Genomic DNA, 16,231 nt, shown 5'->3' with positions numbered 1-16,231 from the left:
CATATACAGTGTGTCCCCGGATAGGTGAAACGACTTTTGTAAAAGATAAAAAAGCCATATGCAACTGTTACAAGGAATTCGCTGCCTTAGGGTGACGATATCTTTTGTTTGTCACCTCCAACCTAACCAAATTTATGGCAACCTAGTAACGAATATCCCTAAATCATAGGGAGTAATTTATTTTTGACAAGATTATATGCCTTTGAAATTTTCACTAGTAATATCCCGGGTGCATGTCAAATTATCGACAATTTGACATGCACGAGAGGATATTTTGGCAGACTATTTCCTGAGAAAAATTTACATGATAAGATTGATAAGTAAGCACAAATAAAGGTGATTTTTTTTTAAATATAAAATTAATACCAAATGATTTTTTAATTAGGACTACGCGAAAATTTGGCACTAGTGCAAATTATCGATAATAGTGCAGTATTATCGCTGTAATTCGATCGCTATTGGCTAAAATTAAAATATTCGAGCTTTTTGATTGGTTTAAATTTTTCGAAGGAAATAGTTAAAAAAAACCTATTTTTCTGTAGAGTAAAGTGCCTTTTATGTGACAAATACGACAAAAAGTGATTAAGAAAAGTTGTTTGGAATCAACATCTAGGCCCCTATACCAAATTTCAAAATCATCGGCCAACTATTATTTTTCATCTTTTTAATGTTTATTTCACAAATAAAAAAAAAACTTAACAGTCCTCTTATTATGAAAAAAAAATCACAGTTTTTATTATTATTACTACACGTTACTGGCTTAACACTAATAAGTTAATTTGCTTCACTAAAAAATTATTTTCTCAATAGAGCTCGTGATAACACCTTTTTTAATGCTTTGGTTTCAGCCGATAAAGGCTACACACCTTTAAATTTAAGTGATAATATAATTTCAGATATTGTTAAGCCAAATATACCTGACACTATAGCAAATATAAAACAGAAGTCTTTACATGGGAGATACTTTAAAGAACTGGAACAACCAGAAGTTAATATTCAGGCCTCTCATGCATGGCTTAAGAAATCAAATATTCACCCTGAGACTGAGGGTTTTATATTTGCAATACAAGATCGTGTTATAAATACAAGAAATTATAAAAAACACATATGCGGTTTACAATCGATCATTGATAAATGTAGGATTTGCGGAACTGAAGGGGAAACAATTGAACACATCATTTCTTCTTGCACCGTTTTGGCTCAAAGCGAATATAAAAAACGTCACGATATATTCGCTAAAATTATACACATGAATTTAGCTGTTAAATTCAATTTATTAAAGAATACACAACCACATTATAATTATACACCAGAAAGTTGTTTGGAAAATGACATTTACAAGTTATATTTTGATAGAACAGTTTTAACTGACATTCATATTAAGCATAACAGACCAGACATTATAATTTTAAATAAACAACAAAAGCAAGCATATCTTTTAGATATAGCTGTTCCAAATTCACATAATATAACACAGACATATAACACAAAAATTAATAAATATTTAGAGCTCTCCGTTGCTATGAGAAATCTTTGGTGTTTAGAAAAAAATTCGATTTTACCACTTGTAATTTCAGCAACGGGAATAGTACCGCAATCTTTTTTTAAAAATTTAAAAATTCTGGATTTAGATAACACATTGCTAGTTGAAATTCAAAAAGGTATATTATTATACTCATGTCACATCGTGAGGAAGTTCCTTAACATTGACACAGAACATAATAAAACACAACAAAGTCAAAATGTGGAGGCGAGACGCCGGTAATTATGTTGATAAGCACTGCACTATTACTTGATAGTAATATCCGTAATAGTGTATGTACTCCGGCAAAATTGCCGTGCCGCCGGGTGGAGGTGGGATACGAAAAAATTAAATATGTAAAAGTAAATTAAAACCTTAGATTAAATGGAAAAAAATTAAAAATCATGATTGGCCGATGATTTTGAAATTTTGTCTAGGGACCTAGATGTGTGATTCTACATAACTTTTATTCGTATTTACCATATAAAAGGCATTTTACAGAAAAATAGCATACTTGACTTTTCAAAACTAAAATCCTGTAAAAATTTTGTCTTTAACCAAGCAAGCTAAACCCCAAAAAATGAAAATTTAAATCGAATTTTTTTTTATCTTTTACAAGGATCGTTTCACCTATCCAAGGACACACTGTATAATAAATATGTATCACGAGAGCATAGAAAATAATCGATTATACATACGGGTCACGAGACGTATTTTGCGGTGTTTTAAGAAATACGTCGTGAGGAGGTACAGCTGATTTAAAAAAAATCAGGAAATGTCAAAAAAACGACAGGTTTTTTTTTCACTTTTGTAATGGTTTGAAAATGGGAAAAAGGAAATAGATTAGAATTATTTGACGCTATCTCATTTGTAAATAAATAATTCAATGATATTTTTAAAAATTATTTGATAGGTAGGTACTGTTAAGTAGATATTAAATTGACAAATATTTAAGACCAAATTTAGGTAGGTACTGTAATACCCCAGATTGAATTCAAATTGCCGCCGTCGAAACAAACGCAATAGGAACTATTTGGTTCCTTGTTGTCCACTGTTGTACATTTGATTGCATACGGTTGGTACACGAATGTCGCGGTAGTGCGGTTTGCGGTACTCTACTATACTATCAGTACTACTATCACTCTACTCACTCTCCTCTCAGCCACTTTCAGCCCTCGAAGTGGACTGTGGTGTTTGGTTCACCGGTTGCTTTCATTGTTTTAGTTGAAATAGTTATGTATGCATCAAGGAAATTACATAGGTCATAACGACAGAGCGCAACGAGTACTATCCCGAGGGTCCCTTTAGGGCCCGAGGGGAAGTAACGTTGCCCGAGGTCGTTACTGACCTTGTAATTCACGCGATTCATAATATATTTTATTCCATACTAATAAAATTAAATTTAAAAAAAAAATGTTGAGATTAAATTGAGCGAACTGTCATGTAATGTCATGTCATGTCAGACGAAAAAAGTGCGACATCAAAATCATGTTTAAGCACAATCGGACAAATTGTTCAATTTTAGCAATGCGGGAATCAATTTTAGTGGTAAATTCAAGAACTGTCGCTTTATTTTTGTTGAATTCTTCTGATATTACATTGAAGGGAATTAAGAATTTATAATTCCCTAGTATAATTCCCAAGGGAGTTATGACTATCATAATGGTTACCGTATCTACTGACATATAATTGATCAGTATGGAATAAATGTACATTTTCGCATTACGACTCTCCGTACTGCGTAAACATTCACCAATCGCAGGTTGGTCGCTTACAGGTGCGAACCTCGTGTGTCGCCGACGTTTTGCGCGTTGGGATTCAGGTAGACTACGTCCACTGATAGAATGCAGTTTTTTAAATATCCAGATAACAAAATCCCCAAACCATAACATTGAAATATTAACAAAGTACATATCATAAATTGTGTTGGTAATATCTTGAAACATTCGCGCCACTGATTCTCATTGGTTGTTATCAAACCCACGCGAAAAATAAATTATATGACATTTCAAATTTGAAACTGTCAGTGCTGTCAAGTGTGGTTTATTCTAAGCATTTAGATTTGCGATTTTTCATCTTTAGAGCGCTTTGGTTTGCGCAATTGGGATTAGATATTTACCACAAGGGTACGATTCGCATCACATTTCTGTATTTCGTTGAAAAAGAGAATTCCCAAAGGTTGTGGAGGTAATCTCAAGTTTTCAGTTGGCCCAGTGTGAATATATTCCGTCATGACTGATACGAGTACTATGCCGGCCAAAAATTTTTGGCCGTCATTGTCTGTCAATTCAAAAAAAAAAAAAATTGTAATCCGTACTTTATTGTCATCATGATTACCGTCTTAATTATGAACCTTATTTTTTGGGTGGTAAATTTCAAAACTCAAAATTATTTTGTCATTTCTACTACACAACCTCAGGTTATCTATGTACGATTGCTCTAATTTTGTTCATTCATGTCGGATTTTTGGAATATCTGAGCTTCAAACAGTTTAAATTGATTGTCAAACTGACAAGAATCGAAAGTGGGGTTACAATTCCTAAAGGTTTATTTACACTTTACTTGAATGTCAAGAAAGTGACGGCCAAAATTTTTTGGCCGCCATAGTACTTATTACTATCATAAAATTTTGGACATCAAACTTCTGTCACATTAAAAAAATTACTCTAAATCATGCTTTATTGAAACTGTCACATGAAAGATGAAATTGTTGTCAATTTGACACCGGTTTAAAATATAATTTTTTAAATATGCGAGTACATTTGGGTATTTGTTTTATATTTTTTATTAATTAAAACCTCGTTCTATTCCATTTGTCTGATTTTTATAACTTTTTGAATATTTTCTCGGTAAATCTGACATCCACATTTTCGAAATTGACACAATCAAAATTGAGGTTATTAATACATAAGGGTCGTTTTAGAATGTATGACAGCACGATGACATTAGTGTCCAAAATTTTTTGATCGCTATAGTACCTACTTGTCCCACAACTAAACACGTTGCTACATTTTAAAATTATAATTAACTCAAATTATACCTACTTATTAAAAATATTTGTATTGGACTGTTATGATTATGGTGCAATTAATTTAATTAATGATCAATCATTAGATTCTAGAAATGTATTTTAGATTTTCTGTTTACATAAAAATGTGTGTTTTTTTAAATTTGTTTCATTCTATAGATTGACGTAATTTAAAATAAAAACTAGTTAATTTTTCTAAATTACTATAGCCTTTTCGTTATTTATTTATGGATAAAATGTTAATAAATATGTATTCAGCAACCGTAACAGGCTACTTGATTTTTTGTATTATACATTTTTAACTAATGTAATTTATTTAATTAATTAATTTAATTCTAAACTATTTAATTAAACAATCAATATTGTTCTACATAAATGCTGTCAGGTTTAAGTCAAGAAACTGCAAACGCAAATTTGTAACATTAATTTATTCTTGTTTGTTAACTCTCAAAGTCAAATGTTATCGAAAAAGAAAGAAATCAATAAAACTAATTATTTTTCTTATTTATAAGTATTTAAAAAACAAAAAGCCATTTTGAAACCCTAGTGCGCGAACTTCGATTTTGCGCACTAGTGCTTGAAAATCATCCAAAAAGCATTCGCCTTTTGAGCATTCTGAAAATAATTTGACTTGATAATAATAAACTCTGGTTTACAAAACGCCATTTCTCCTATTTCGATGATGAAAATTTCGAAAGAGTGAAAATAAATCGCTATTAATTAATTCGACTGACACTTCGGCAATCGCATGGACAAGCGCCATCCTATTCACAAAGGGTATACGACAAATCAGATGCGCTCATCCGCGAAAAATGTCTTCTCGTACTCATTTCGTAATAGTATATTACAACATGAGTTTTATAAAACTTATATTAAGACACGAGTCAGATATGCAGCACGACTGCCGCAGGCAGGAGTGCCTATAAATAACGAGTGCTCTTATGTTTTATAAAACGAGTTTTTAATACCATTTTTTGATGGACAAATAAAACTAGGCCAAACATGACAATCACATAAGTCAAAATTTACAAATTTGGATCGTTTAATTACGGCTTTATCACAAATAGGTTAACTTTGGTATGACATATTATATAGACACTGACAAATATATTGACAATTCAATGGTCTGATTTACTTAGATTTAATTTTAAGTGTCCCAGTTTTATTTGTCCACTAACCGTACTGCCGTACTATGACAATCGGCGCCATCTAAATGTGAACGAATTTCTGGTGCCATAGAAACATCTTCTGTTTTGGTATAGATTAAATAAAACTTTGTTTAGTGGCGTAACTATATGTATGGGAGATAAGAAAATATTTCTCTTACCTATAACTTTCTATTACAATTATTCCCCGAGTTTGGGAAAATTTGGCGTTCACATTTCGATGGCGCCGATAGTACATGCTTATTTAAAAATAAAATCAATTTTGGTAATTTAGGGAATTTTGTGACAGTTAGTGACACATTTATTTCATGGTTAACATTTAAAGTAAAATTCTAAATTTCAATCTAGACTAAACATAATTGTCATTTTCGCAAGTGAAATTGCAATTAAAGATGAATTATCCAGAAATACGGCAAATAGCAGAAAATACCAGAGTCAATTTGCTGCCGGCAATATGTGTTACCAACGGAAAAAAGTTCCTAGATTTCGGATGCGTTAATAGCTTATTAACGCATTCAAAACAAATGCGTTAACAACTTTTTTTGTTCGACACTGTCAGAATTTGAAAATGTTCTCCTATGTGAACGGATTTTGATAAATGTCACCACTTGTCAAAACGAAACGTCAAGCTAATTTTAAAGATTTTAAGCGATTTGGAGCCTTTAAGGGGCTCGTCGAACAAAAAAACGTTGTATTCAACTCGTTGCTCGTTTGTGCGTCAATTGGGCTTTTTTGGCACCCCAATTTACACAAGAACTCGTCAAATAAACTACTATGTTAAAACAGCAAATTAGAAAAATAATTATTTGCACGCTAGGTACTTGTCCCAATTTCAAAAGCACACACTGATAATTTTCATTCCACAACTATGCGACTAACCTGATCAGAAAAATCCCCAGTTTTTATTTAAATTGTTGTATCAACTATTTTTTAAATTTACATATGTGTACTTATATCTTCAATTTTAATAATGTTATTATATTTCTTTGATTATTATCGTTTATTTTCTATTTTCATAATCAATTACACCGAATGAGAATTAAAACAAAATTTACAACAAATCTTTCAGTTTGCGTCTCCAAATCTTGCCACTGGAAGTTTTGGGTATTTCGTCCACGAATCGAACACCTCCGTACAGTCGCTTCTGAACGGAAACTTTATCTGAAACAACAGCATTGTCAAGCGATCATTTAAATACATTTCTTATATGGTACCGTCGATGTAACTGATGAGCTCTTCTTTTACGACGTCTTTCCCAGGTTGTTTCACCACAAAAGCCAAAGCCACTTCTCCTGTCGCTTCATCCGGAATTCCAATGACTCCCGCGTCTTTCACTGCAGGATGTTGAATCAACAAATACTCGATTTCGGCTGGAGAAACCTGGAAGCCTTTATATTTAATAATGTCTTTGAGACGATCGACGATGTAGAAGAATCCTTCTTCGTCATAATAACCCAAGTCTCCAGTTTTGAGGTAACCGTCATTGTCAAACGCCTCTGCGTTAGCTTCCGGATTACGCAAATAACCCATCATCAGCCCTTTTCCTTTCAGTCTCAACTCGCCTACTTGGTTGGGCCCCAAAGATACTCCTGTCTCCGCGTTACACACTTTTATCTCACAAGCCGTCACCACTTTTCCAACAGAACCCAACTTTACGACATTCATTGGCGAAATTGTTATGCCCAAAGAGGCCTCCGTCATACCGTAGAGTTGACGAACACATTTCAAATTCAATCTAAAATCAGAATTTAACGAGAGTTTGTGAAATAATGGAGATTACCGATTCATAATCATTTCTTCTAGCTCTTTGGTGATGACAGCAGCAGCGCAAATCACGTCTTGAATCGACGAGATGTTGTATTTGTCCACCAATGGGCTCTTTGCTAAGAAGAGGAGAATCGGAGGAACGGTGAAAAGTTTCGTTACTTTGTAATTCTCGATGGTGCTCAAGAATAAGTCCGGTTTGAATTTCGTCAAGATGATCAAAGTGACATTATAGAAAAGACTTGATAGGGCGATGATGTTGCCCCAGATGTGGAAGAATGGAAGATTTCCTATTGTCAAGTCGTCTTTCTTGAAACCCATGAATACTGGATCACTGCAATAATGGGGTTAAATTTATCCAAGAACTCGATTTTGCTTTACCCAAAATGAATGAAAGGTATTCTCAAGTTGGCGTGAGTCAATAGTACGCATTTGGGCAAGCCTGTAGTACCAGAAGAAGTAGGAATGATCGCGACATCTTCTTCTGGATTCACTTTCGTCGGAATGAAGCTTTCGTCGGTCTCTTTCAGCAAATTGTCAAAAAATATTATCTGATCAGACAATTCACTGTCAAAGGCAATTATTGTTTTGGGAAAGAAGAGTTCGTCTTTCAGAGTTTGGATTTTACCGGAAGATTTGCTCGAACAGAAGAGCACATCTGGGCTACAGGTCGAAAAGAAATGCTTTAATTCTCGAGGAGTATAGTCGGGATTTAAAAGGTTTATTTTTGCCCCGACGTACAGTCCAGCGATGATCGTAGCCAGATACTTCCAGTTGTTTTCTGAAACGATTGAAATCACGTCCCCCTTTTTTACGTTCATTTGTCTCAATTGTGTTGCTAGTTGAACCGTAACTTTCAATAGCTTGCGGCAGTTGATTTGTTCACCTGTTTCGCCATCAATCTGTAAGTAATAGTTTTGGTGACACTGGAATACAAAATGGAGAATATTTTACCATAGCAATTTTATTGGGGTTCTTTCTTTTCATTTCGTTATAAAAGATGGTTCCAATTGACTGGACCGGAAGATTAGAATTGTCAGAAGGTCCCTTTACGATGCAGTCGCTCATTTTTTAAATTCTAAACAAGATTAATACTTCTAAACTAGTAGGAAATACCTTTTTTATATCACGGTGGAACGTGTCTTCTATACACTATAAACTACCGTATTACAGCAGCAATGACTATCGATAATGGGTGGAATTTATACTACTTCCAAAGGGTAACTGCTTAGACGCACTCATTTGTGATATCAAAAAAGAAATGAAATTATAAGCAACTGAAAAAACTTAGCGATAAAACCTTGAAGATAGACTTGCATGTTTCAATTACGTATTTAAACTACGAGTATACAGCGTGATTCTGAAATAAGTCATAGAAAAAAAATTCTTATAAAAGTTTTTTCATTTGGTCAAAATTGCTAGTACTATTGGGGACAAATTACTTTGGTCGTCAAAGTCAGTTGACTGACATAAAGTTGTAAAGCAAGCATTAGGACGGTTAACCTTATTTTTTACTACTGTCAACCACTGTCACTGTCAAACTCATCATTGCAAAATGTTAAATATCGAAAAATGGACAACTGAAGGAAATATTCCTAGGAGGAAAAATTGAAAAGGTTTCCACAAGGCAATTTGGCCCATGGACAATCCCCCACAAACAAAGGAGATGATTCTAAATTTTTGAATGATGGAAGGTGCCATATTTTTGACAAGAGAAAAGTCAATAATTTGAAATTGTCATCACTATTGACTTGACGTTAATGCTTGGTTTACATTAATTTGTTTTGAAGTGACAGAAAAATGACGACCAAAGTATTTTGTCCCCAATAGTACGCTGCTGAGTTAAAAGTGATTTATTGATTATCCTGGTAGTTTATCAACAACAGACAACAGGCACAAACTTTAATGTTTACCTATGACATTTATTACTCCTTTCGATCATTTCCATAGAAACATGTACAAATGCTTGCACCTATAATGCATTCATTTTTGTAATGACGAACTACCTGGAACCTTTTTTTTTTTGTTAATTTTTTTTACAAAATATATGAAAATTCGACAGTTGGCAATGATTTAAAATGTCATATTATTGTCACTGCCAAAATGAATGAATTTCCAAAACGGAGTAAAGCATCAATAAGCAAGCAAAAGAAGCAGCCCATTTTAAAGGCTTTCAACAAAATTAAGAAAAAAATTACTCATGGAGACAATGGAAACGTAAATACGTAAAGTACAAAATTATAGAAGCAGTGGTGAATGTTTTTTCGGTAAATCCTAATCTAAAATAAAACTCTTCCTAAGTGCTGCACAGGCGTCAGTCCCAGAAGTATGTATAGAATTTTAAATGAAGGACAAGAACAAGGCTTATGGGAAACTTTAGCATCCATGACATATCCACAAATATTGTTAATTTGGTTGAAGATTCGGATTCGTACTTGGAAAACAGCGACGATGACGAGGATGAGTAGCAAAATGCATTCATTGTTACGTTCAACTGCCTTTTCGTATTTGTGTAGTGCAACTTTGCTTTTTTCTTCAAAATAATTAAACACATTTAGTTTCATTATACTTTGAATTGGACCAGTTTTGACAGAACAAATGACGTGACCCATAACCTAACTTTTTAAAAGCCCAAATTCGCGGTAAAAAGATGTGTTCACAAGATAAAAGTTACTAAATTTAGTAACTCTAGTTCGTCATTACAAAAGTGAATTGATTATACGACTTTATCCTGGAATTGATGTAACATGGTCCTAATGAAGTGAACAAATTCGGACTTTAACTGGCGTTATACCATTGCTCGTTAAATGTAACAATTTAGACGATTTATGAAATTAATATTAAAAATTAATTTGAAAACTGTTAATCGAACTTCCTTGAGATTTGGTATAGGGTTAGCGTAATTGGTATAGTTAAGTCTACTTGTGATTTTTTCAATTTTATATCTTCATTTATTTTTGAGATATAAGGGTAACTTAAGCTAAGAGCATTTTCCTTTGAATAATACTATGTAGCGAATTGTCTCCCAAAACGACACAGGTAGTAGTTTTTCCAAGAGATGAGTTGTCTCTCAACAAGAGGCGAATTTTCTCCCACTCGAATTAACCCCATGCGGTGAAAAGGGCGTCCATAAACAGGACGCTAAGGATTTCGTTAATCCCTATTGAGGAAAATGTACCTGTTAGGGATGGCATAAATTCAACGCTACTAATCCGGGTCCCCGGTAACTCTCACCTTCTTCTCCATTGCTACCTATCATTGAACCCATGAAATAATTATTTTTTTAAATTTTATTTACAAGTTTATACATAAAAATGTTTTTTTAATTTTCATTATTTGTGGCGTATTTATAAAACAGTTGTACACTTCTGTTCACGGAAAAAGCATATAAGTCTTGAAAGAGATTTTTGCAATTTTTTGGCTGTGTTAATTTACTTGATATTGTTTCCATGGTTACCCATGTTAAGTTATCAGGTAAGAATTTACAAACGAATTTTGATTATACCAGACTTAAAAGAACCCACAATAAACTTTGAAAATAAAGAATAATACTTAATTGAGGGGGCATTAAGTTCACTTTTACTTCGACTGAAAGTGAATTATTTCAATTATCTGCCACTGACAATGACAGTGACATCAGGTACTGGTAAATCTGATTTACGCAAGCAAAATCTACGTGTATGCTTTCGCAGTGAACAGAAGTGTCCCATCGAAGGAAATCTTTTCTCTACTACATAAATGACGAATATTTGTCTAACATGAAAATACAACAATCTTCTTATCTTGATCGCTAATAAACACAAAATTCGCATCTCTAATTGTTCGAATATTTACTTTATTCAAAATATCCATAACTTCCTCCGTAGTTTTTGGTAGGGGTGGTGATGTTTTCGTCGGCTATTAATGCTATTATACAGGTCCCAAAATGTAGCTTGATAAAGTGCTCCCAGAGCTGCAGCGATTTTATGGCAGGGTACCATTGTATAATCGTTAACGGCACCAACAATAGATTTAAACCGCAGGTGCAACCCCTAATCGTAAATTCGTTCAAATACTACCCTGTAAACTGACAGGTACAGAACGAAAGTGATGATTGACAGGGATCTGTTTAGGTCGCTTATTGGCGTCTCAATAGACGTAATAATTACTATTGCCTTGCCATAAAATCGCTGCAGTTCTGGGACAACTATACTTGAGAAATGGATGCGCAGTGAAATTGTGGGAAGTAGTGGGGAAAGACCCACTGTAAATGAAGCCGTTGGAGGATTTTCGGTCTTTCTTGCAAGTCGGATTTCTCATTCCATCTGCGCATCTCAAGTACCAAGCTACGTTGTGCGACTTGTACAAATTGTTACGAATATAACAAATGTCACGAACAGATACAGTGGTCATTTGTTCACTACGAGTATGATTCTTTAATACGGAATGTATTATTTTGAAAGGCTTTTCGGCTGTTTCTTCTATCGCCTTTCTTTTTACACTGTTGCTTATTATTTGACGATTTAACTTTTTAATATCTTTAGAGTAATTATGTTGCAAACCACTACGAGAAATGATACTTTCTATGTATGGCACATCTCCAGTAAGTTTCACCACTTTTCAGCACTTTTTTTTGGTAAATTTTGCGGATTTCACAATTAGCTAATTTTGCGGATTCCAATATTAGCACTTCTTTTCCACGTTCTCTACTAATTTTGGAAGTTTCCATAATTATGATAACCGGATACAGTAGAACTAACTTCCAACATGTTTAACAAGAAAATAAAAACTGCAGTGTGTAAATACTTTAATTTTAAACTTTACCCAGCACACCTCCAATACCACCCCTCTTCTTAATTCTAATATGAAATTTTTGGAATACCTATTTATCATTATGGAAGAAAAGAACCAAATAATCCTCTATGCAGCATCCAGTTTAATAGCCAGTGGCATAATAATTCTGAACTATTATGATCAGGTTTGCATTAATTTTTTTCTTCATTATTTACAGCATTTCCAAGTAGTAATTTTATGTCCGTTTTATCTCAAATAACGTATGGTAACGTGACTTTGATTTTTCTCTCATTTCCATGGATACAACAAAAATGAAATATTTGCAGACTATTGTAATACATACAGGTGATTCTGAAATAAGTTTGGAAAAAAAATGTGGAGTATCCTTCACACAAATCAATTCTGCGTAAATGACTTTTGGAGGTGAAATCACCCTATATTGTTGTATTTTCAACGCCTATGAATAGGGAAAATTTGTCGGAATTTGTTCACTCCATTAGTAACCATTGTTACATCAACTCCACAATAAAGTCGTAGGTGCAAGCACACTGCTTTGTAAATGTTTCTATGGAAATGATCGAGAGGAGTTAGTGACTGACGGGGACCTTTTACCTTTGATTATTATTGTTGCTAAACTACCAAGATAATCAGGTAATCACCTTTAACTCAGCAGCGTACTAGCAATTTTGACCAAATTTTCAATCATTTGTATCTCGAAAACGAAAAAACTTTTATGAGAATTTTTTTGTCTATAACTTCTTCTCATTATCAGCATTTACCGGTATTTTTCCAAACTTATTTCAGAATCACCCTGTATAATAGAATGTTTTTAAATGTTGCCACATTTAGTGTACTTGACGAATAGGTCCATATCTTCTACAAAAAAAAGATTGATTTTTTTAAACATTTTTACCCGATATTTTAATGACTACTTAAAAACGTACTGCTAAGCAGTTCCGCGAATCTTGGAGCACCCAGTATTTATTGTATGCCATGTGTTCTTTAAACCTAATCAAAATCAATCTCTTTGTTTGCCCAATATATTGTTATTCACAGTCTGACATTTCTTCTAGCGCTACTTTATATGACCTCTCCTAAAGAGAACGTTACTCGTAGATCGACGATCTGGAAGATCCTTTCGACTCCATTAGTGTTGAAGGCACATAAGGTGTTTTCTCCTGCGTTCCTTTTTGACCTTTTTAACTAAATTATCAATTAGATCTGGTTCTAAACCATAACAATTGTCGGAATCTAAATGTAGAACTGTAGGAGAAAAAAAATTAGCTGTGTAAGAAATGTATTTGTGTAATTTCCAACAATTTTTACCTTATATGGGGGCGTATTCTGTAACTGCTTTGCTAAATTTTAAAAGGCGTTAAATTAAGTTGTCATAGTAATAACCAAGTAGGGCTTGAAAAATTACAGAATACGCCCCAAAAAGTGATGCTGGGGAATATATGTAAACTTTATATTACGCGAGGTTAGAGGTGTTGTGTCGAGATGCGTACCTACAACAGATAAAATGGGCGAAACACTATCGCCTACATTATGTTACAGTTTTTTTCTTTTGCTTTTCCTCTTTTGTCAATTGCATTTCACTATTTCTCAAAACTATTTAATATTTATGTCACTTTGGCATTTAACAGAGATAGGAAATATTTAGTTTTGAGAAATAGTGAAATACCTACAATTAACAAAAGAGGAAAACCAAAAGAAAAACAGTGTAGTGATAAAGACATTACTATTAAAACAGGTGGCAAAGTGACAAGAGGTGAACCGTATCGTGAAGGTGTTTTTCGAGTCGAAGTGGACGATGAATCAATTGCGTTGTCGGTTACCGATGTAATCGATGACGAACTGCTCCAGGTACAAAGGCTACTGGGGGACTGAAAGGACTTACGTATAAGAACATGCGTCAAATGAGGATGAAGTACAGGGTCATTATAAAATATTGTACCATCGTAGTTGGCGTTGAATACCTATAAAAATTTTGGATGTGCCGCCAGCTTCGCAACGTTAGACAAACTAGTAATTGTGGAACCAGAAATATAGTGCTTTTATGAGGGATGGAGTACATTTACTTGAGAGGGTCAGTTATGGCAGGGCAATAAACTTCTGGCACTCGTCGCGCGACTGGGCTCTACCTACCTTTGTCTCCGATGGTCCATTTTCAGACGGCTCAAAAACATCTGTCATAGAAGATTTATAACTCTCTTCAAGTTGGTAATAAAAGTGACCCCAAAATTGTAAAATAAATTATCGACCAGAGTCCATAAAATCACTATATTTCTGGTTCCACTATAGCAGCAGATTTTCACTACCGCCAGGAGCGCCACCTATCGGTTATACCAGTCTCACTCATGTTATCAAGCTTGCGGCACATTCAATTAAGCCACCAACGCCTATTACGATGGTACAATATTTTATAATGACCTGTATAACAAACGTAATATTTTTAAAGTAAAGTCCTTGTATCTTCGTAAGGAATTCTGACTTAAGCTCTAAATAAACCGAACAAAGATCCTACTTAAAGAAATGTATTGTGTTATTGTCATATTTTGCCTGTCAATCACTAGACGGTCTCCGACAAGTTTTTTTAGTACTACCCCAGGTAATTTTTTTCTCCGAGACCGCCTAGTGATTGACAGGTACAATATCACAATAAATTTCTTTAAGTAGGGTCTTTGTTCGGTTTATTTATGACTATAGGGCTCGTCCACAAAGACCTATATTATGTACTATTCCGGACACGGAATCTTGGCCAACATTTTTTTGACATTTCTAAAAAAAATGATGTAAACCAATCATTAGCGTCATTAATAAATGACAATTATTAAAAATCACTTTGAAGTTTTTATTCTGACATCAAAAAAACAAGGAAATGACATTATCGAGTCAAAAGTTGGGTTATATTCAATAAAGGCCAGTTCACACATATTTGTCAGTTAAATGTCAGTTGTGGCCAAGATTCCGTGTCCGGAATAGTACTTATTACATAAATAGCTATTATTCAATTCTGACGTTTTAAACCGTATTTATCAACTTCATAAAACCAAGGTAAACAATCGTTTATTCAGTGAGTGAGTTAAATAGTATATTATGTTATGAGGAGCAAAAATGAAGTTTTATGTGCTGCGGCTTGTAGATTGGCTGCCGAACGCAGTGAGGCAGACAAACCAGCCAAAGCACATAAAACCATTTTTGCCCCGAATAACATATACTATTTTATCTTCAAACGCAATAAAACCATAAAACGAACACCATTAGACCGCAATTTGAGTGATTTAAATTATTAATAAGTATTGTGTAATTATTCATGATAAATCGTAATACCTAATAGATACAATTTGTCACAATAAATATTAATAAATGATTTCGCTGAACTCTTTGATTTTTGTAGTTTATGTGATTTGGCACATAAAAGAGTCAATTTTGCTATTTTATGTGTTTAATCACATAAAATGACACTTTTACCTTGTCATTTGAGTGACACAATTTGTCACTTTTATGACGTTTGAAGATAAAAAAAATTGGGATGGAGCCGAGTCGAAGACCCGGCCTAGTAACTTACCCGACATCAATTTAAACCAATCTGAATTGACCCGAGATACCTACCTTGTCCGTGTTAACCCACATAAGTCGTCTTCTAATTCTCGCAAATAGTAAATATCATTTCCAACATAAAAACACATGCCCTTTCAACTGGTAATGTCAAATTTCCATGTCACCTCATTATTTTTTCGAGCAACCCTCACCCTCTTCCACCCCTCGTAGTCGGATTGACACCAAACTCTATTCGGTGGTCACTATTACTATTACAACGGCAAGATCCGAGATTTTTTTGTTAAAAGTTTCATCAGTTATCGCCGTCGATCTATGAAGACGTAAATTACTTCATAAGTCCGCCATATTGGAAAAATCCGCAAATAGTAAACATCGTTTCCGACGTAAAAACACATGCCCTTTCAAACGGTAAAG

At 33.9% G+C, this 16,231-nt stretch overlaps 1 protein-coding gene across 2 annotated transcripts; it reads right to left on the bottom strand.

Moving 5' to 3' along the window:
• Positions 1 to 6,715: 6,715 nt before the first annotated feature.
• On the bottom strand, positions 6,716 to 8,721 carry LOC138123861 (luciferin 4-monooxygenase-like). 2 transcript variants are annotated; one of them, XM_069038696.1, is made up of 6 exons: positions 8,597 to 8,721; positions 8,435 to 8,558; positions 7,862 to 8,382; positions 7,497 to 7,814; positions 6,931 to 7,451; positions 6,716 to 6,877 (listed from the first exon to the last, which is right to left on the bottom strand). In XM_069038696.1, the coding sequence occupies exons 2-6, from the start codon at positions 8,546 to 8,548 to the stop codon at positions 6,768 to 6,770; spliced, it is 1,584 nt and encodes a 527-aa protein (XP_068894797.1). In that variant the 5' UTR covers positions 8,549 to 8,558; positions 8,597 to 8,721; the 3' UTR covers positions 6,716 to 6,767. The 2 variants fall into 2 exon arrangements, with proteins under 2 accessions (XP_068894797.1, XP_068894796.1); XM_069038695.1 differs by having other exon boundaries at positions 8,435 to 8,721.
• Between the last annotated feature and the right edge of the window lie 7,510 nt (positions 8,722 to 16,231).

The sequence above is a fragment of the Tenebrio molitor genome, chromosome 2, assembly GCF_963966145.1.
Source record: "Tenebrio molitor chromosome 2, icTenMoli1.1, whole genome shotgun sequence".
In the NCBI taxonomy this organism is placed as follows: domain Eukaryota; kingdom Metazoa; phylum Arthropoda; class Insecta; order Coleoptera; family Tenebrionidae; genus Tenebrio; species Tenebrio molitor.
Note: the sequence above shows the minus strand (reverse complement) of the source record. Positions and strands in the feature narration are given on the sequence as shown.